Consider the following 21,834-nt stretch of genomic DNA (forward strand, 5'->3'; position numbering starts at 1 on the left):
TATGCACCACCACCAACTCTGCATGAATCTCTTTGGCATTGTGTTCCTTAAAACACATAAAGCTGCCGCATCACTGCTTGTGCTTCAAGCAACCTTCGCGATGGACGCCTCCGTTTTCGTTTTGATGCCCTAGCGATGTTCCGCGGTACTATACAGAACGAATGTTTCCTTTTTATTGCAATAAGACTAAAGTAACGCGCACATAATTTGATGCCTATCGTGTACGCCGCTTTCAAATTTACGATACCGATACAAAACATACTGGATGTGTTTTTAAAGTTTCAGATGATATCTACAGTTCGTTTGATTCACATAGATGGCTTTTGATTTTGATTTATTTTACATTCATGCATCATATCTGGGACACGTACAGTAACGGAGTTGGTGTCGTTAACCTCCAGGGATTGGTGCTACAGCCATAGAAAGCAGTGGTGTTCCTAATTTGCAGGTGAAGATTGTCTTGATTTGGGGTCCCTGGATTATAATGGCTGGCTTCGGTAAGGTAAGCAGAAGCAATGAATTTACGCTAGGACAAACTTTCAATAAAGAAAGATGTGTAATGAGAAGACCGTAGTAGCTTCTCCGGTCTTGAACTCATCTCAGGCTAGTGCAGCAAGCGGGCACCGCCCCCTACTCAAGAATGTTTTCATTGCGACGTCCATAATGTCATCTTTGCCCGCTGCAGTAGAGTGTCCGCTACGCAATGACTGAACATTTTCCGGAAGTGCTAAGATGCGTTGGATGTAATAGATTTATGTGGACTGGCACGCTGCATGGCGCTGCTACATTAATTCGAACCGACTCCTCTCAGAGCAACTCGGAGGCTGTGTGCTTTGATAGCCGTGAGATGATGTTATATCTGTCGGCAGGAATCGACTAGGCCTTGGACTTAAAGTATAGGCCGTAGGGTATACTCAGAATCAGAACAGGTTTTACTGGGGTGATTGGAAAAATTACAGGATGTTAAAATAAAGAAGCAGGTTTCGAAGTCAAAGACTACAAGTGGACCACCTTTCCAAACTAAATATAATAAAACACAGGTTGCAGCGGTTGCAACACATCGCAAACCGTAAACAAAGGTTTTTAGCACATAACAGCATCATTAAAGAATTAAATGTGCATAAGCAAGAAGCAGATATAAACGTGCTGTAGGGTAATCGCGTTAAACACTGATGAATTAACGGTATAAATGTCATAACGTGCATAGCATAATTAGTGAAGTCGAATACATATACGTGAAAACGACATCATACGCAGTCTAAAGGTATCAAAATGGAAGCGAAATGAAGGCGCACTGAAAGAATGGCAATGAGTAGGAATTAAGCATCACTATTAGAGAGAATATATTAAAGCAGTTTCTTTAATTAGTGAATTTTGATCACACATTCATTCATTCATTCATTCATTCATTCATTCATTCATTCATTCATTCATTCATTCATTCATTTCAGAGCAAGGCTTCGCGTAGTGCTGTGTAGAAAATGTTCGCCGGAGCCGATTGCGCATTTGTGCAAATACGCCGCTACCGTGCCGTGGAACGCATTGGACAGAAAATATGCGGTGTGAAACAGGTTTCTTTTAGAACGCTTCAGGCGTTCGTTACTTCCAACTTATTATTAGAGAACCTGTAAGTGTCGAAAACCATTTACCGATGTCGGAGGTTTGACACAGAAGAACAGAATGAACAGCGAAAAGGGCGGCAATTTAGCGACAAATGCGCGAGAAATTCGCTTGCATTACGTCATACCTTTTTGAGGTGCAGGCTATCCATGAATTCAATTTTTGAGGTACGAAATGTCACTGATGGTAGTCCGGAGCACGCACGCACGCACGCACGCACGCACGCACGCACGCACGCACGCACGCACGCACACACACACTACTTTTTTCCTCTTTGACATTCCTAATGATAACGCAAAAAATGACACTTCGAAATTCCTAAAAAATCTGTCCATGCCGTCGTAATACTAATAATGGCGCACGCAGAACTATTCAACGCGTGGAAATGCCTGATGCCTGTGGCGGCAAGCATACATCATCGGTTCCATATTTTGGCGCGAAATACGAAAAGCGAAACTGGCTTTTATTGTCTTCTCTCACGTCTTCTCTCGTCGTCTCACGCACAAATATATTATATACATTTACCTGCGTGTACGTTCGCTGTACCACACATCGCCTACACAGGCCGCACGTCTTTAAGACAAGTAATTGACAATGGTATAAGTAAACAAGACGACCCATAAAGAGTTACCAAGGCTGAGAGTCAATCACGCACCACGTAGTCGGCGCAGGCAAGCCGTTCGCTGAAACGAAAGAAAATGAGTACTACAATAACGGTGGTGAGATACGTGTTGCAATGTTCGCCTACCCGCTAACAATGCAGATTGCTGCTCCCTGCATGTTCTGAAAAGTGGCGAGTCATTGTACGCGTGGTTTTTGTGGCACCGCAACCTGATGTAGTTGCATTATTTTCGCCGTAAGGCCGTCAGCTGTTCACGTTCGTGTCATTTTTTGTATGTTTGTACGCAGCTGTACTACACGACGATGCTGTACGCGTTCTACAAAGTGTACGAGTCGACCGGAGGCAAAGCGTTTGACGGGGCAACCGAGGTCCGCGCGGCTCCTGGCGACCTGAGCCAACACGGTGGTAACCCAACAACCAGGCCACAACGTAGCATCCCGCAGCCAGAGATTGACCCGGCTATCTTCCGTGACCCGACGCCGATCTTTCCAGCTAGTGCCCTGCCTTCCTTTGCTCCGTCGCCCATGCACCCGCAGATGTACCCTGGGCTTTCACGCTTCAGTATCACGCCGCTACCGGTGTCGCCCAACCATCTTACGCGGCCATATGCCTACCCGTCGCCCATGGGGGCCGCGTCCATATCGCCAGGCCCAATCCCCGTTGGACCCGGCTTTCCTCCGACCCAACAACGTCTGACGTCCAGCGGTCCAACACCCAACGCACCGACGCCTAGCGCGACGACACCCTTCGCCCAGACGACGTCTCGCGGTTCGACGTCTAGTGGGGGGACGACGTCCAGCGCGTCTCGGAGTAGTGGAGCTCGAGCCCCGCAGACGCTCGAAACGGTGTCACCGGTCTCGAGGACTCCGACAGCGAGTGGCGCGGTGTCCACGGCGCCGGCGACGTCCTCCCAGCGGTCTACCCCCGGTGGTCCGATGATCCCACTGCCTAACGTCGCCGTGGACCGCGCGGCCGTCGGCGCCAGGACCGCGCCCAGCGAGCAGGAAGTGCCCCCTTCCCGCGTCATGAAGGCGCGACGCCCGGTCCCGCCTCCTCCTGTGGGGACTCGCAAAAGCAAGAAACACCGTTGAGTGGATGGGGACGCGCGCCAGCGTTGACGGAATTTTTCGCTCTTCGCGCGATTTTTCTTCTCTAGCTGCACGACGCTATAAAGATGTCGTTTTATTGACGGTCAACTGAGACGATTGCTACGATTAAACCAGTCGCGTGCATAAACGTGGCACACCTGAAAGTGGCACTTTGTTCTGGCAATGGCACAGCGAAAAGTAATATAGAGGGCGTTTCGCAGGAGTGTCGTCATGCAGGCAGTATCAGGCTCCACAATTACCAACTCTGTGGATTACCGACATCTCCTATAGCCTTGGCACAGAGATTTTTGCCGAACGAGGAAAATTGAAGTGTCCATCACGAGGCTGCGCTGCCGTAAACCTGCGTAGAACTTCTGCCTTCACAAGTCTGGTCTGGTCCCCTCACCATTGTGCTCATTCTGTGGCGAAGCGGAGACAACAGACCGTTTCTTGTTGTCTTGCAGACGTTTTTCTATTATAAGAAAACGACTACTCGAAATCCCGCTTCGCTCTATTGGTCTAAATTTATCAGTGTGATCCTATCTTTTGGAGCCTCCATATTGGGTTCAGTCACAGAAAGGTTTGCTTGTCGATGCAAAAGTACCTCATTGAAACCAATCGATTTTCATGTTAGACTGATCCTTCTCCCTCCCAACCACAGCTTTCTTTTATTTCTTATATTATTATTATTATTATTATTATTATTATTATTATTATTATTATTATTATTATTATTATTATTATTATTATTATTATTATTATTTTATACCCGGTTTTCTTCTGATTTCTTTTTTCTCCAAACAAAACGTTTACTTTTAAACTCCAACTCTCAAATTGTGAACCCCCTTGTTGTTTTCTTATGCACCTAATTGAACCACCCGATTCATGGCCAATCCCCCACTGTGGGTATGTGCCACGGCCACTCAGGACAACAACAACATCTAACTTGCTGCGGTGCGAAGTAAAACAAAAACAGAGTCATTCGGTTTGTTCGTTTGTTTTCTAAGCTTTATTTCGTCTATTCAAACAGCATATTACACAAATAATAGATGTTGCCTTAAATAATTCTCGAAGTCACGTGTCACCACGAGCGATGTCACAGTGCAAACACGTATACGTAGGCGCACTAGCACATGTACGTCATCCTCCGGCTTGGAGCGCAGTGGCCGCGAGGAGAAACGAAAACGGTGTTCGGTTTGAAATTTCAGGTCGTTCCTCGGCGCGCAGCGATGTTAATACTTGGCAGGCACGATCGTTACTGCGTAATGTATGCTCTGCGCTTGTCAGCTCAAGATCGCCAGACCTGGTGAGGGGTCCTTTAAATTATATGGAAGCACCGATCATTTAGCAGACGAGGAAAGCAACGAACCTTTATAGAACTGGTGGAAAAAAGCAGGGAAAAGATTGAGCACGCATAGGTAGCAGTACAAAGTATAGATAGACAAGTGTTAAAGAAGAGAAACGAGATTAAAAAGACGTATACAAGGATGCTAGAATGAAAAAGATGTATAGCATACCGGAGTAATTTGTACAAGCTAGGTGACTATTTGACACCGCTCTGTTTCAAAGGCGATTCCAATAAACCATCATCAAGGCGCCATTGCAGAGCGTACGGGCGCTCTATGGGAGCTTCGCTTGCGCTTGCGTTCACCGCAATACCGGACAGGCTAAAGATCTCTGTTGTGGTAGTACGTAATGTTCCGGCGGGAAGGGACCGCTGCAAACACGTAGATGTCGCCGATCAGATATCGAAAATCGGATGCGCTGCAGCCACTCCGCTCACATGTTGCCTTGCAGAGGGATACGACGTCGCAGTTTGACATGTCGCCGATCGCAAGATTTGCAGCCCCCAACGTAACAAAGGCAATCAGTGATGCTCTCGAAAAGAAAGCTTGAGACCGACACTGACCGCGCCGCATGCGTCAACACGGAGAACCTACCGGCGAGCAGACTCGTAGAGCTGATCTGCGGGTCAAGCACACCGGCTTTTATGCATTATTCGTCGAGAGTTTCAGCATAATCAATCGGCGTCCGCGTGCCTTACAGAAAACGCTATACAATTTGTGTCGCGCACACAGTCTTATTAGACAAGGTTCACTGCTTGCGGACCGCCGATAACCAGCGATAACATCTGAGAAACTTCAGATACAGAAATGTGCGTGTTTCGTTGGGCGATAACGTTGAACATTTTTCAGCCGGTGAGAAGCGGTCACCGGGAAAGATAATGAGCATACGTGGCAATCTACGCGTAGCTCTCCCTTGCCCATCCATAATGGTGGAGGAGCAGAATATTAAGTTGGTGACCAAGGTGTGGTGAGGGATGTCAGTGTTATAAAATAAAAGACGGGCAAGAAGAGGGATGATGGTGGTACTACTGTTAGATATTGTTTTATTTTTTGGAGCGCAGCTCTTAGGTGCCCGTAACTGCGGCGAGAGTCATCGTTGTCGTTGTTCCTCGTAACCAAGCGAGCGAGCACAGTGGAGGATGAAAGCGAACGCGCAACGCAACGATTGCGAAGAGAGCGCGAGGAAGAAAGCGGAAGAGGAAGGTATGGCGAAAGCATGAGAAGAAGAGCGCAGTGCTACGCAAGACGGGCTTTGCGGCGACGCTGGCTACGAGATGGCGCCGGAGTAGCGCGCGTCGTCTGTATGGAAAGAAAGTGCTGCATGAGCGGAGGTCGGTCTGCTGCGGCAGCTGTGAATGGTGCCCGCACGTCAACCACGTGCTGATTCTCGTTATCTCCCGATTAGCGGGGAAGTCACGCCACATTTAGCTCCGTTTGCAACGCGCTGCATGAGACAGATTATCCGCGCCAGCCAATACATCGCGAAATTAAAACACGTATAGAGTTGCGCTACAATTCCGCATGAGGGAGTATTTTCATCGTCGGTGAATTCTTCAACAGTTTCACTTCCCTCTCATCAGTCTGCGCACCAGGTTGTTTTTGTCCTCCTACCCATTGATGGTGGAAGAGAGAGAGAACTACGAGCAGATGAACGCCAATGCAGTGAAAGTGCAGCGACTTTCCTTTCCAATACTACACTTATTATTTAACAGCTGCTTCACTACTTGTGGAGATAATTCTCAATCCTGGAAAACATCGCCTTCTACTCTAGAGTGTCTCGACATCATCACGTGACGCGCTCTGTACACAGAAAGATGGTTTGCTTAGCAAGTTGGCATTCTTTTTTGAGGCGATCAGAGCGAAAAGAGTTTATAGGAAGGCAATGAAGAAAGACAAAGCGTCATCAATTGAAGTTTTTACTGAAATCGAACAAATACGCGGCAAACTGAGCAAACAAAGCAAAAAAATTATTTGATTACTAAATAGGCAAATGACAAAGTAAAAGACAACAAAATACCACGTAATGGTCTGCAAACATGTAATCTATCTCTGAGGCATGCAATGCGACAGATGGTCTAGCAGAGCACACGTTACCCAACTCGTTATGAAAAACCAAATGGCTTCTATAAGCTTGCATGCACTTAATTGCTTACTCTGTACACCTCACGCATTCCATGCGGATCATGGTTGCAAATTTGTAGACAAGTGGGCATACAACGCCGGCTTAAGTGACAGGTGACTATGCACGGAGAGACTTCGTTCTTTGCTGCTCCGAATACCAATCTTTGTAAAGTAACTTTTGAGATGTAGACCACGTCTTGACCTTAAACACACCAATATAACTTTTTTTCGTCTGCACAAATTCTCACTCACTCACTCACTCACTCACTCACTCACTCACTCACTCACTCACTCACTCATTCACTCACTCACTCACTCACTCACTCACTCACTCACTCACTCACTCACTCACTCACTCACTCAATCTCAATCAATCAATCAATCAATCAATCAATCAATCAATCAATCAATCAATCAATCAATCAATCAATCAATCAAGCAGACTGGATTTTGGCGCTGCGTCTGCTGCGTTAAAATCTACATGACCGAACGCGTGTCGCAGAATGTAGTTCTTTCACGAGTGTTTCACGAGCGCTGAACACAAGATTTGCAGCCGTAACTATGACCAAGAGTATTTTTGTTCTGTGAAGATTTGCTTTTGTTTAAGTCATTTTATACTCAGTCCTATGCACAGCAGTCAACTCTGTGGAAGCTATGCAATAAGATCGGTCAAGAAAAATTGGAGGACGCTTAAGCTTCACCTTCAAGAGTGGAACGCGACAGCGTTCCCATCGACCCGCCAAGGGGTGTAAGACAATGGGCTACGGCGCAGCGACTACGCGCCCCGCATCGGACGCGGTGAGCGTCGAGCAACGCAGCGTTCCGCGCGACAACGAAATGTGCGCCTGAGCAAGCGACGCACGCCTGAGCCTTAGAAACAGCTCGTTTCTAAGGCAACACCGCGTTCACTAGAGGCGCTTTTGTACCGCTTTGAAGCATCGTGCGGCATCAGAGGTAGGAAAATATTTACAAATATTCATACAGCTAGAAGCATTTTAGAATATTGCGATAGCGCTCTCCTCAAGGTAGCGATGCTGCAAATAGATCTAGCTAAGGCTTTTGATATGGTACCACATAGTGTTCTCTTGTTATTAATTAATTATGTAGGGCTTGGTTCCGTCATGTGTAAAGGCATCAAAATGGCATATCAAAGCTCATGTACCAATTTAATTGTTAATGGTGAACTATCACAACGCATACAAGTACTCTCTTCCGTTCGACAGGGTTGTCCGTTAAGTCCTTTACTTTTTGCTTTATTTTTGGAGCCGCTTTGTAGAAAAATAGTTAATAGTACAGAAATCAGGGGGTTTAAGATACAGTCCTGTGAAGTACGTGTTCTAGCTTATGCCGATGACGTTGCCCTATTTGCTGCAGATAGGGTGAGTGTTAGCTCATTATTAAGAATTACTGAAAGTTTTTGCGAGAAAAGCGGCAGTGAAATCAATAAGCAAAAGAGTATTGGTCTCTGGCATGGCCATTGGAATGCCACGCCCGGTGTTTTTGAAAATATTCGGTGGCTCACGACACCTAGCACTTACCTGGGGGTACCTTTGGATGGGTATCGTGAGAACGAGTCGCTTTGGCTCGAAAAAACGGATGAAATGCGTGCAATGGCCGAAGCATGGGGTGGACGTGAGTTATCGATTTTTGCACGTGCCACTATTTGCAACGTTTTTCTCGTTGCGAAAATTATGTATCTTCTGCAGGCACTGTATTGTACACGTAAGCATATTCAAAAATTTCACCGAATATTTGCCACGTTTATCTGGTGTTCTACGTGGGAGCGAACATCAAGGACGAATTTGTTTCGTCGAGTAAAGAAAGGTGGTCTGTCGGTGTGCCACTTGTTTCTTCAGCAAGTTGTATCACGTTTCATATTGATAAGGGACGAAAGAGACCCGTTTCTGTGTTGTTTTTTTCAAACCATGTTAACAGTTTCTATGCCTGATTTCTTTGTTTCTTCAGCCATTGGCCCTCACTACACAATTTCAAGGTTCTTGCGTGAAGTTGTAACGTCCTATCGTTTCCTTAGGGCGAGATTTTCCCTTGAGTACCTCTCCAATGTAAAAAGAAAGCGTCTTATGAAGGATCTCATTGAAAGTGTGTTCCCTGTTCCATTATATCGGTTAATTTTTCAACAAGGGCCTGGGCAAGACGTACTTAAAAGGGTAAAAAATATGTGTATACCGGCGAACGTTAAAACATTCTTTTTCAAGCTGCACACGGGAACCTTGCCTGTTAAAACGTGGCTAGAGGAAAGAGGGATTTATGTGCCATGGGGAAGCAGATGCTTTCTCTGCAACAAAGCTGAAACAATTGAACATGTTTTCATCGATTGTAATAATGCCATATTCTTTTGGGGTATATTACAGAGAACGTTAAAGATAGACCTACCCCTCAATCCACATGGCATTCGTTTTTTACCGCCTGAACGCGATTTTGAACAGATGGATGTCATCTTTTTACTTGGACTGCACGCAGTATGGCGTAGTCTGTTGGCATATAGACACTGCGATGTTAAAGGCCGAACTGTGTATGAATATTTTGTGGAAATGGTTGTGAAGGTACGTGACGTGTACAAGATGAATGACTGTGATGAAGCTGTGGTGTCAATGCTTGATACTTTGACACATATAAAACGAGTGTGATCTATGATCACAAACACTTTTGAGGCTTGTAGCCAAGCTGGAAATAAAGAAAAAAAAACTCGTGGCTCAGTCGTAACGTCTCCGTCTCACACTCCGGAGACCCTGGTTCGATTCCCACCCAGCCAATCTTGGAAGTTGCTTTTTATTTATGAAGTGCTTGCCGTGATTTATCGCTCACGGCCAACGCCGCGGACGCCGACGCCGACACCGACGCCGACGCCGACGACACCGGCTTTTCTGCGACACGAGCTCCTTAACGCTATCGCGTTAAAATTTAACACTCCGCGCGGAAAAATGTCTATGCTTCTCTAGGCGTTCCGACCATGCTTTGCTGCGCACCAACAGCGTTCGCTAGCCCGAGCACGCACGTGAGGTCCCTTGCGACGCGTGGCAAAGAAAAAGAAACAAAACAAAAAATACAGATTAAAATTATTTAATACAACGCATTAGCAGCCGTATAGCACAGTGTGTTTGATTCTAAGGATTTAAACTTGTTTCATTCAATACTGAGCTTATCTGAAAAGCATTTGCGCACAATTGCGGTAAAAAAAAGAACAGAAAAGGAAATATTGAACTATAACCAAGTGCCAACGAAGTCGCCCCACTGCAAGAAGTCTCTCTAGCCTCCACACCGTTGACTGCTATGCACCGAACAGGGTATAGATTTGCCGCCTTTCAATCTGAAAGGAAAAATTTCAGGCGTAATCGTTCGTTGTTTTGTAGATATATTAGTAAAGTAAACGTCTCGCCTAATTCTTTACTATTTGTTACCCTACATTATGGTTTACGCATTTCCACTGTTTTAGTGAATAGTGAAGATGTGTTTCCGTGCTGCGAAGATCACCTTTCTTTTGAGCCGTTTCATGTAGACACCCTTTAATCTGAAGGCTAACGCAGAACTTCAGCTGTCATCATTCGTCGTAATGTAACATATTTCGGTAGATGCTTTACACCATGTTACCTTCGGTCATATTTTATTATTTTGGACAAGCCATCGGCGTCATCCTGACAAGGCGTTTCCCTTGCGGTGAACACGGAGGGAAGGCGAGACCCACGCATACCACGCAAAAAAAAAAAAAAACCCAGTGCCCTTCCACTCTGTGAAGAGAGATGACCAGCGACGCTGCGTATGTGGGCACCTTAACGCCTCCTTCATTTCCGCCGCGAGTCGGCCCGGCATTGCACTATCTTCAGACGCCTCCTTCGTTTCCGCCGCGGGTCGGCCCGGTATTGCACTATCTTCAGGTTCGGCCCACGTAGGGGGAGTGCTTAACGCCTGCTTCTCCTCCGCCGCGGGTCGGCCTGGTATTGCACAAAATGCGGGATCGGCCCACGTACGGGGAGTAAGTACTTAACGCCTGCTTCATCTTCACCGCGGGTCAGCCCGTTATTGCACAATCTGCGGGATCACTCACGTATGGGAAATACTTAACTCTTGCTTCTCCTCCGCAGCGAGCCAGCCCAGCATTGCACAATCTGCGGGAGCGACCCACGTATGGGGAGTGCTTAACGCCTGCTTCACCTCCGCCGCGGGTCGGCACGGTATTGCACAATCTGCGGGATCGGCCCACGTATGGGGAGTGCTTAACGCCAGGTTCATCTCCGCCGCGGGTCGGTCCGATATTTTGCAAACTGCGGGATCGGCCCACGTATGGCGAGTGCTTGACGCCTGCTTCACTCCCGCCGCGGGTCGGCCGGTATTGAACAATCTGCAAGATCGGCGAACGTATGGGGAATGCTTAACGCCTGCTTCACCTCAGCCGCGGGTCGGCCCGGTATTGAACAATCTGCGAGAGTGACCCACGTATGGGAAGTGCTCAACGCCGGCTTCACCTCCGCCGCGGGTCGGCCCGGTATTGGACAATCTGCGGGATCGGCCCACGTATGGGGAGTGCTTAACGCCTGCTTCACCTCAGCCGCGGATCGGCCCGGTATTTCACAATCTGCGGGATCGGGCCCCCGTATGGCGAGTGCTTAACGCCTGCTTCACTTCCCCCGCGGGTCGGCCCGGTATTAACGCCTGCTTCACCTCCGCCGGGCGTCGGCCCGGTATTGGGCAATCTGCGGGATCGGCCCACGTATGGGGAGTGCTTAACGCCACGTGCATCTCCGCCGCGAGTCGGTGCGGTATTTTGCAATCTGCGGGATCGGTCCACGTAAGGGGAGTGCTTAACGCCTACTTCACCTCAGCCGCGGGTCGGCCCAGTTATTGCACTGTCTTCGGGATCGGCCCACGTATGGAAAATTAGTCACCGCGCGGATGTGATCCACGAGATCCTAGCCATACGACACCATCGCTGTAGAAAAATTGTTCGTTATAACACGATTCGGTTGCCTGCCGTACGCAGTACGTAATCGTCATGCCTTACATAATGATGGCCTGCGGAAAGATTTACGGTCGAATGCTCGAAAATAGTGCTGCCAATATATTTCTCGTCATTTATTGTGTGTTTACAGCGCTTATAGTGTTCAGGTTTAAAGTTAGCTCGAGAGTTCTTCCGTAAATTTTAGTGACCTTGAAACAGCATTTAAGGTAATAATGGACACTGCTGAAACCAGTGTTCAGAAAGCGACACGCTCGCGGTACCTTGCGTTGCGAGGAACTGCGTCGTCACCACGTGCAAGTACCCAATGTCTCGATGGCACCATTAAAGGCTAAAACGCGCAGCTGTACATTAGGTTCTTGAAGAATTGTATAGAATCAGACAAAACGAACACGCTTATTTGGGCTCGTTAGATAAGGCTCGAAATAGTGCTGAAGTGGGTACAGTTCCTTTTACGAATACGCAGATATTTACAAAGTACCGGATGCGGTTGTGCAGTCTCATTCAATTACAAATGCAGAACACATACATGTTGAGGTGAAGCGAAGACATGTAGACGATGCAAAGCAGACGTTGAAAAATGGCACTCGCGCCGGAAGCTCGTCTCCAATAAGGAGCGGCGCAAAATTCTTCGAAAAGCAGTACTTACACCGTCACATCCGCCAAGCAGCGTGCCAAGCAAGTTATGTCAAGAGTTTCGCTGCAGCTTTATATCTTCACGGCACTTCACGACGCATTGCATGCGCTAACTTTAACCTCACAGAAATCACTATTTGTCAAAAACTGTGGAAGAAACCTTAGGTCACCTTAAACGTAGACGCGATTACATGATCAAATAGGAGGGTGCATTAAAAACGCCACCAAAGAGTAGCATACGCATCAAAGAGGACTGTGCGAATATTAAAGAATAAAAAGAAAGGGTGCAGTGAAAATCTGTCTCTAAGTAGCCCTTCTTGAACAATGGGTGCTCAGGTCCACAATCACGGTCGCCCTCAGGCGCGCTGCAGTAGTGAGTTGGCCGCAATCACTTCGATCCGTGTTAGACGGACTTGCTGCGCGTCTCCTTTCTGCCTCTTTTGGCGCCTGCAGACTTAGACCTTTCGCGTGGCGCCCTCCCCTCCGTGGCAGAGCACTCCGTGAGAGACTTGTCCGCCGCCCCGGACGATTCGTGCGCCGAACTCGATTGCATGCCCGAAGACCGCCTCCGGACCGAGGCCAACGAGGCTTTCCTTGTATTTGGGCCACTGCCGTCTTGACCTTCGTCGGCAGGCTCGGCAACCCCCGGCTGCGTGCGTTTATTCTTAGAAAGCCCCCAAGTGAGGGCCTCCTTCTCGCTGGCCGCACGGATGGCCGAAGCGCGCCGAGCGCTGGTGGGGGCACAACCCAACTCAATCAGCAAGCTTTTCCGGTCACAGGCCAACGAGGATTTCCTTCTAGTCAGGCCAACAGCTGCCTCGCCATCGTCGAGAGGCTCAGCGGCGACCGACATCCTCCGCTTATCCTTGGAAACCTCCGAGGGGATGACCTCTCTCTCGCTGGCCTTACCGGCGGTCGAAACACGCCGAGTGCCAGTGAGGGCCGAACTAGACTGCATCAGCGAACTTTTACGGCCCGCGGCCAATGAAGCTCTCCTTGTGCTTAGGTGGTTGCGATTTTGAGCTTCGTCGGGAAGCCCCGCCGACAGCCTCCGCTCATCATTGGAAACCCCCGAGGGGATGGTCTCTCTCTCACTGGCCTTATCGGCGGTCGAAACGTCCCGCGTACCAGTGGGGTCCAAAGCCGACGGCGTGTGCGAACTTTTCCGATACAAGGCCAATGAGAATCTCCTTGTGCTCGGGTGCTTGACGTCTTCAGCTTCATCGGGAAGCTCAGTGGCAACCGACAGCCTCCGGTTGCCCTTCGAAACTCGCGTCGTGGTAGCGTCTTTCTCGCTGGCCATATCGATGGTCGAAACACGCCGAGTGCTGGAGGCGGCCCCGGGCGTGTTCTCGTTTCCCATGCTGCCGGTGCCGGTGCCCTGGTCGAAGGAGACGATCGAGGCCTTGCGATGCTGGGACGTCAGTGACGGCTTAACGAAGCAACGGAACACATCCCACCGCTCTGGCACCAAACCTCTGCGAAAGACCGCGGCGGTCGCGTACGAACCGAGGAGGAGCGTGGCCAGGCCGAGCGTCATGGACAACAAGCGGAACGGAAACCGCTGGCCCAATTTCGGGTCGTACAGGGGCAGACGCACCATCACCGGCACGTTCATGGAGGGCTCCCCGCACATGCACCGGAACACGCCGCCCACGATGAAAGCTGCAAGAAGGCGAGTCGGGCTGTGACGTGCGTTCTTAGCGTAAAGATTCCAAGCCACTTATGCGGGCCTGACGGGATCTGTCGTTTCGGTCGACTACTTCGGATCTTATTAAACCCCACACTTACTTCAAAGCCCCACTGGTTGTGAGAGACAGTGCCCCTCACACTACGTAGCAACTTGCATACATGCAAGTTGCAGGAGCCGTTCCACAGGGCTCAATGATATACGTTACTTGCAGAGTCATTTCGAAAGTCTTGATATTGTACCTGCACTGTAGCTCCTTGGGCTCAGCAGACTCGCAATTGGTTTTGAAACTTGAAATCAATGTCTCTTTTTACCTCACTCGCTATCAACCCTAAAGCGTAAAATTAGTCTTAGCCTCTCTATTCAGCAACCTATACAATGACCTTAAAACCTAACTTACGGAACAATGTTCGAAAACTCCTCCTACTGAACGTGGGAGAAGCTTCCACTGAAGTTACCACCGAAATGTTCCACTGAACATGAAAAAGATGCCAGTGCAATAGCTGCAAAAGTAAACCTGCCAGCTCAGAGAGGTCCTTTAAATTAAGACGAACGACTTTGATGGTAGTTGGAGATAAACCAATCTGGAAAATCGTGCGGTTAACGTATAAGCCTGATATCCTACTGACTAAATACTTTGGCATCAGGGTCACAAAGCAATTTCTGCAAATTATTGCTGACTCATCTTCTAGGTACAGATAGCTTACGTTGGCTGTATGGACCCTCTTACAGCCATGGAGATTTGACCGAAGTGTTTCGCATAGGTTACCATCATCGTCTCTTCCACGGACGAAGTGCGGTCTTGGTTTCTAGAAGTACCGCGCATGCCCAAGAATGTAACGCTTCATTATAGCAGACGGAAACGGTTGCGTTTTTATTTTTCCCAAGGTGAAAAACACAAAGAAAAATGAATGTGAGCTGCACGCCGTCTCGCAACCAGAATCTCACACTTATACCCACTCCTTCACCCCATTTCCCCCCCCCCCCCCCCGAAACCCCGGGATAGCGACCACTTGGCGTGATGTCACCGCAGTACAGACTGCAGGAATCCTGCATAGGTTGCGGTAGTTATTAAAAGCTAAGTATTTTTTTTAACATCTCAGGCTTTTTGTGACCGTGGATGCTGCGGCCTGACTTTTCTATTGCCGAATGGCCCAACCAATCACAGCTGAGGACGTGCGCGACGTTCCCACCGCTGGATTCCTTGCACCAGATGGCGGTCAGCTCCATGCATCCCATACGTCTGCCCAGTGGCCGACTTAGGCACCACTGGCCTCCTTGAAGCCCTTAAGTACAGCGAGAGCAGTGGAACATGTCCGCAATTGGGATTTGTAAGAGGCGATAGGAGGATTGGTGGAGGAAAAGTAGGGAAACGACAAAAAAAAACGGGGATGTACAAAAGCACAGTTCGCAACAGGGGATCAGAAAATTTGCTTGTGGGAGTTCGTAGTTTTTCTTTTTCTTGTTTAACCTAGGTGGGGCATTAGTCAGTATAATAACAATAGCTTGGTGGCGCAACCCACCGCCCCGTTTCAAAGGGGACGCTCATAACATCCATCCATCCCACGGCAGCGGATCGGTGCACGGTAAAGAAAAAGAAAAAAAGAACTAGAAAAACGCCAGGACGCGCCAGGGTCAATTGTACGTGTGTGCTTCGTTTATAAGACATTGCATTAGCCTCTCTACATTGATTGAATATTGCTGTTATGTGTTAATTTTGTCTTAACATAAAAAAAAAACTCGTGTTTCGACTATTCATGCGCTCACGTTAAGCTTCGTTGTATGTACGTTCTAACTCGTCTCATCGGCCGCATTGTTTCCCCTCGTATTTTGTCACTCGAATGCTTTATAACTTCCAACATGGCCCAACGTCACGGACTGCAGTAGATATATGTTATCTAATAGAAGTCAGACACTGTGCCATGGAATATGAAAATATTGACATACAAATGCGTCTGTGGTACCTGAGATACAACTTCTATTGGGTTTTCCATGAAAAGACTGGCCAGAGATGTACACTTAAATGGAAAGCTGACGTTACAAAAGTAGAAAAGTAAATGCACTTCTTAACGTTGGAAGAACATGAAATGTTCGCAGAACGGGGCGTTCACAAGTAGACCTTGTGCAAACGCGAGCGCACTCCAGGAGCCGAATTCACAAAGCCTTTATTTCGTAACAGCTCTTTGTCATTGGTCAACCGCCTTCGCTAAGGATATGTCCCACGTCGGAACCTATCATTCACGTCACGACGAAGAAGGTAGTCACGTGGGAGCACGACATGGCGACGTTTGGCACTCTCTCCCGCTCGCTCGGTCATATGCTATGCGGCTGCATCGGTCTTCAGAACGAGTAGCAGCATAGGATGCAATTGAGCGAGCCGCAGCGATTCCCGCAATCGTCGCAATGTCCCGCACCCACGTGACCGCACTCTGCGTCATGACGTCGCGACACAGGCAATTTTGGATTATGGAACGAAAAGTGGTTGTTGGAAAAGTACTAAATTAAATTACTTATGACGCCCTAATTATTGTCAGCATTTTTTCTAAAATTTAAAGTTGGAGGACCTTCATTTAAAGCAAGCAAAATCTGTGGAAAATCAAGTTAAGCAAGCTTGATATTTAGGAAAACTGCACACGGAAACAATTTTACTGGCGTTAGTAAGTTCGGATTACTCGCCATCTGGGTGGTGACGAGAGTCGTCCATAGAATACACTCAGCCGATGACACGCATTTCAGCACATGCGCCAATTTCAGCAGCAGTATCATTAACAACTAACAGCAACTGTCAGTATTGCCTGACCTAGTTCATCACGTTTCTGGATCACGACTGCCTTGGGCACCACGTGAGGGCAAGGACTGTTCTGCATTTCATGTTTTTCTTCAAAGAGAAAGAGGATCTTTACTTCGAGGGAAGTGGAGTGAGGGCTTTAATTCACGGACAGAAAGCGGTCCGCAGATCGGTGCCACATGCAGCAAAGACAGCTTAGCTATCCGCCATGTGTTGTCTACGGTGCACAAGTTACTGCAAGTTTAGTTTTGCTTGTCACGTATGCGTGGCACCGATGCTTGTAAATCACTCGGTGCTTTGAGGTGTGGTCCGGACCAGGTCAAGATACTTCTGTAACTTTTAGCCCAAAATCACGGCACGAAAAGTTTTTATCCGGGAAAAGAATGAAATTGATCGTTTCGTTTCGTTCGTTCGTTCGTTCGTTCGCTCGTTCGCTCGCTCGTTCGTTCGTTCATTAATTAATTAATTAATTAATTAATTAATTAATTAATTAATTAATTAATTAATTCATTCATTCATTGTAATGTTCTGCCACTGCTGATGTTATGCATGACCCAAAGAGAAAGTGATGCCAAAGAGAAAGTGATAAACGAACATTTCCAGTGGACTTACGTACAAATCGAAGCAGTACGTTGTACGAGTAATATATTGTCGCGATGACTACATGGTGAAGTTAGGTATGTAGAGCTGAGCATGGCTCAATAAAAGCATTACGTGCGAAACAATTTTGTCAATTACGAGCAAGTTCCCCGCAACTAAGCGGCCGGACCCGGTCCTCAACATGGCATCACCGTCTTAGGCTGGTGTTTGTCCACGAATATCCGACACCCTAATATAGCGTAAATAGGCACTGATACGGTTCACTTGGCGCGGCAATGAACGGAACCGGATGTCAAACACTCGGCACGCTCGTCAACATGAAAAGTCTTGTCTGTCGGATGTGTGCGACGGGATTACGCGTGAAAAGTGCAAATCCACTTTATGCCAAGGAATGCCTCCCCCCCCCCTCCCCCGGTGGTCTTATGTGTTGGTTGCCCCGAGGTGTCCTACGTTCAGCCCGTCTACGCCAAGGGGTGGTTCCCCTACCGTGCCCCTCTGTGTGGGTTTACCCGACGTGTCATGGCAAGTCTTTCTGCCAGGGAGCAGCAGAATATGAGGTTGTCCGTATGGTGGAGCTAGAGTATAAGAAAACCAGCGAGCCGCCACGGCCACGTGTGGTCGCATCGTTGCACTTGCGTACAGGTGCATGCACGCATTTTTTTTTGTCTTGGAGCTCACCGCTCACCCGTAATGACATGTTACACTTCTGTTGTTTGCTTCTACATCACTTCGTCTTCTTTGGCGGACCCTCTCCGATGGTCAACCTGGTTCGAGCTCAAAGCAGACGCTGTTGAAGGTCACAAAGCTCTATCCCCTTAACAGCACACATATTTTGTGCAAGACATTGTGTTGTATGCGCTAGAAGTCCCAAGGAGCTCGGTAGATATTGTTTTCTTCATCCTGAAGATAGCACGAATTTCTGCAGCTAAACGGCCATAACAGCTCACCCAAAACTGAGCCGTATGCGTTGGTCTCCTTGAAGTAAAACAGGCAGAGTAATTGCGGGAAGAGCAGAACGTAGACGATGTCCGAGCACAGGTTCCACAGAGCGAACACGGAATCCACCGAGAGCGCCGTGTACACGGACAACGAACCCAGGGCACAGATCGTGGTGCGCAGAGCGATCGCCACCTCCTTCTCTGTTGCCTGCACGAGAGTATCCGCGGCAGTTCCAGATATTAAGTACAGTCTTCCCGCTGCGACATCTTTACCACCAGTAACTTTAACCGGCAGCTTAACAACACTTTCAACGCTACAAGGTACACATACGCAAGCAAGCTCTTGGGAGGCATGCATCATGAGTTCTGTCAGCTCTAAAAAAGCGAAACCGATGAAGTCCAACCACAACATTTAAGGGCAACCTTTAGGAGTTGCTGCAGCCTTCACATAAATTACATCAAAACATCTCAGCACTTTGATGAAACTTCTCCACCGGTTTTCGCGGCAACCAACCTTTCTGTTTATGTCGAAATTGTTCATTACGCCGAGAAGTACTTCGCCAGCCAATATTAACGCGACAGCGTTAATGGACCCATGTCGCAAAAAAATCGGTGTTGGTGTCGGTGGAGTTGTCCGTGAGCGAAAATTTCCATATATATTTAGGCGTATGTATTGGCCACGCCTTGTTCTATTGCATGCGGTATATGCGGGTTATAATGCCACATAATTCTATCGCTATTTGGTCCTACCTTGTCTTAGATTCTTGACCCGGTTATTCCTCGGAAATTTGAGAATGAAATTCCATAAAAAAAACGCCATGAAACAAAACACCGACAGCGCATGCCTTTTAAGGTACACCTTCTCACACTTAAATGTTACATCTTCTCAGACTTAAACAATAACAGAAACTTGAAGATTATGTAATTTGGGGGGCGGCTGTGCACTACTTCCGCCACCGGCTTACGCAAGAGGCCGCGTTTCTACCAGAAAGGTCGCCTTCGTGCTCAGCATTCTCTGCCAGCGCTTCCGGGTAAGCATTACGGTCAGATAGGCTCCATTGTCGGGAAGCGTGAGCAGCAGTCGGGGATATTTGAACGCTATCGCGTTCCACTCTTAAGAGCACTCCAAGATTTTTAAGCGTGTTGTCGTACAGTGTCTTATACATTTAGTCTACTCACTTTGTGAAACTTTACTTTGATAAATTTACTTTTTTGTAGGCCTTTTAACATTCTCTGTAAACAGGTTTGTGAGCATAATCTCCAGTGTTGTCCGGAGTGGGACGTCACCGAAGTCTATCGAAGCTGAAGTCGACAATTTGCATAATTACATTTGTCATCGCGTATGGCACATATAGGTGGTTATGAAATACCAGTAATTTCGGATAGTTTAATACACCTTGGAGAACCTGAAAACGTCAAATATATTTCCAAGCTTTTATTTGGGCTTGACTAGCAAAGATACAATTTTGATTTGGAGAGAGTGTTTATATTTATTAATGAGTAGTACATAATGTTTACGCTATCATAAAGTTTCAGACACGGCAAGTGTCCAGTTTTCGTAATAAGAATTTTTAACTAGCAGGTAAGCAGACGTAGCGTTCACATGGTAATTAGCGGTTATGACACAAATATCAGCGTGCGCCGCCTCCGAGGTATTCAGCCTGCCCTGGGTGTCGCGTTATCTCGGAGGTCAGGTTATGCAGATGAGCTGCCCTCGTTGTGAACAGTTCTGGGTCCTGCGCAATTTCCGGCGAACGGTAACGTCGTCGTCGTTAGTTTTGTTTTTAATTCATGCTGTAAGAATTATTTGGCACTTTCGCCCCGCTTTGCGATATAAACCTGCCGTCTTTCTTCCAGTGACCCAAGTTATCTACACAATTTGGCACATCGGGTATGTACTATCTGGTTCTCTCTTGCGAAGCTGAAAACAAGGGTCGCTGGGTAGATGTGCCCGGACAACTTCGGCACTGCATGCGTGATATCGATGTGTGGCTATAATTGCCTATTATTGGCCAACCCCCGAAATGGACGTGTCAAGGTGACACAAAGGGTTACGCAGACTTAATTATGTTTATGTAATAGCGCCCCGTCCACAACAGACACCTCCACATCGAGCACGGCCGCTGTATGAAAGGCTATTGCAACGAAATGTCAGCCGAGATACTAATGATACTATGGAGTATATCTACTGAGGTGCAGTGATTGCAAAGAGATATATGTTGTATCGTGGTAATGCGGTGTGTCGCTGCACTGTTTTAACGTTAATCGCATTATCGTCAACATCGAACCCGAAATGTGTTCTGTCAGATTTCTTTTCCATTTCACTGTTTCAGCTTTTCGTGATGGATCCACTCGTATTTCAGACGTAGCATTTTGCGTGAAAGCTCTATTATCTGAACGTACAGCATCTTTAGGTGCGCCACAAGTTTTGTTGCAGTTGGCATTTAAGTATTCTAGAATGGCTGTTTGGGGGATGATTTGTTGGCTGCGAGTTATTCCAGATGTTTTTAAAGCGAGCTTTCTTTGCCTCTTCCGTCGACTTCCACGCTGCTGCTGCTGTTGTCTGACACACCGCGCTGAGGGGGAGGTCATGACACACTTCGCGGGAGGGGGAGGTTATGTGCACGTATACACATGGAAGGAGCTTGACAGAGAAGAAACGCAAGAAACTCGTTTGGACCACACCGTGCTGTATGTGCCCAATGCCCTCTGGAGCTGCCTGGGCGTCGCCACATTAGCCTCTTGACAGCTGCAATTATCCGTGACCCCCTGCAAAACTGCTTACATTTCTACTAAGGTGCAAGTCCAGAGGGAAGCTAGACAGAATGGATGAGAGGAGGGGAGTGGGGGCAGAGAATGGGTAGAACAGACGCAGTTGCGAAACGAATGAATAACAGCCTTGCGGTTATGGCATTGCTCGAAGCCGCGGATTTCATACCGACTGCGTCTGCCGCATTTTCATGGGGCAAAATAATAAATGCTCGTGCACTTAGATGTAGGGACACGTTAAAGAACACCATGGTGTCAAAATTAATCCGGAGTCCGCCCCTGCGGCGTGACTCATAATCCGACTGTGGTTTAAGCACGTACAGCCCCATAATCCAAGTTTATTGCTTCTACCACGATTCAAGGTGTCATGTGAGGCAATGACAATACTCAACCCTCTCAGAGGTGATGAAATATGGCCCATAGCAACACCTTAAGCAAACACCGCTCTCTTTGTGTTTTGTGCACTAGGCAGACAAACAGGAGTGGTGTATGCAAGGTAACATCAACTCACCACTCCCATGTTGGACAAAATATTGAAGAAATTAAACAACCGCCCTCAACATCACCACTAATTATCGTCAATCAAAGCAATCAGCAAAGAAAGCTTCGCTTAACATCGATTCCCACAATGCGTGGGATCTGAA

The 21,834-nt window shown here is 47.7% G+C and overlaps 3 protein-coding genes across 8 annotated transcripts in view; 2 read left to right on the top strand and 1 right to left on the bottom strand.

Moving 5' to 3' along the window:
• LOC142573980 (uncharacterized) overlaps positions 1 to 3,438 on the top strand; it is an 8,919-nt gene extending 5,481 nt beyond the window's left edge. For all 3 annotated transcript variants that reach the window (XM_075683177.1, XM_075683179.1, XM_075683178.1), the window contains 2 exons: positions 449 to 502; positions 2,530 to 3,438. In XM_075683177.1, coding sequence (XP_075539292.1) covers positions 449 to 502; positions 2,530 to 3,333 — 858 coding nt within the window. In that variant the 3' untranslated portion in view covers positions 3,334 to 3,438. The remainder of the gene's footprint in view (positions 1 to 448; positions 503 to 2,529) is intronic.
• The window catches only part of LOC142575821 (uncharacterized), a 262,670-nt gene that overhangs the window by 102,731 nt on the left and 138,105 nt on the right, over positions 1 to 21,834 (top strand). The window lies entirely within an intron of this gene.
• Positions 11,762 to 21,834, bottom strand: part of LOC142573804 (high-affinity choline transporter 1-like) — a 32,251-nt gene continuing 22,178 nt past the window's right edge. Inside the window, exons 8-9 of the mRNA XM_075683056.1 lie at positions 18,431 to 18,629; positions 11,762 to 14,070 (exon numbers count right to left, since the gene is read on the bottom strand). Coding sequence (XP_075539171.1) covers positions 12,809 to 14,070; positions 18,431 to 18,629 — 1,461 coding nt within the window. The 3' untranslated portion in view covers positions 11,762 to 12,808. The remainder of the gene's footprint in view (positions 14,071 to 18,430; positions 18,630 to 21,834) is intronic.

The sequence above is a fragment of the Dermacentor variabilis genome, chromosome 3 (genome assembly GCF_050947875.1).
Source record: "Dermacentor variabilis isolate Ectoservices chromosome 3, ASM5094787v1, whole genome shotgun sequence".
NCBI lineage: Eukaryota > Metazoa > Arthropoda > Arachnida > Ixodida > Ixodidae > Dermacentor > Dermacentor variabilis.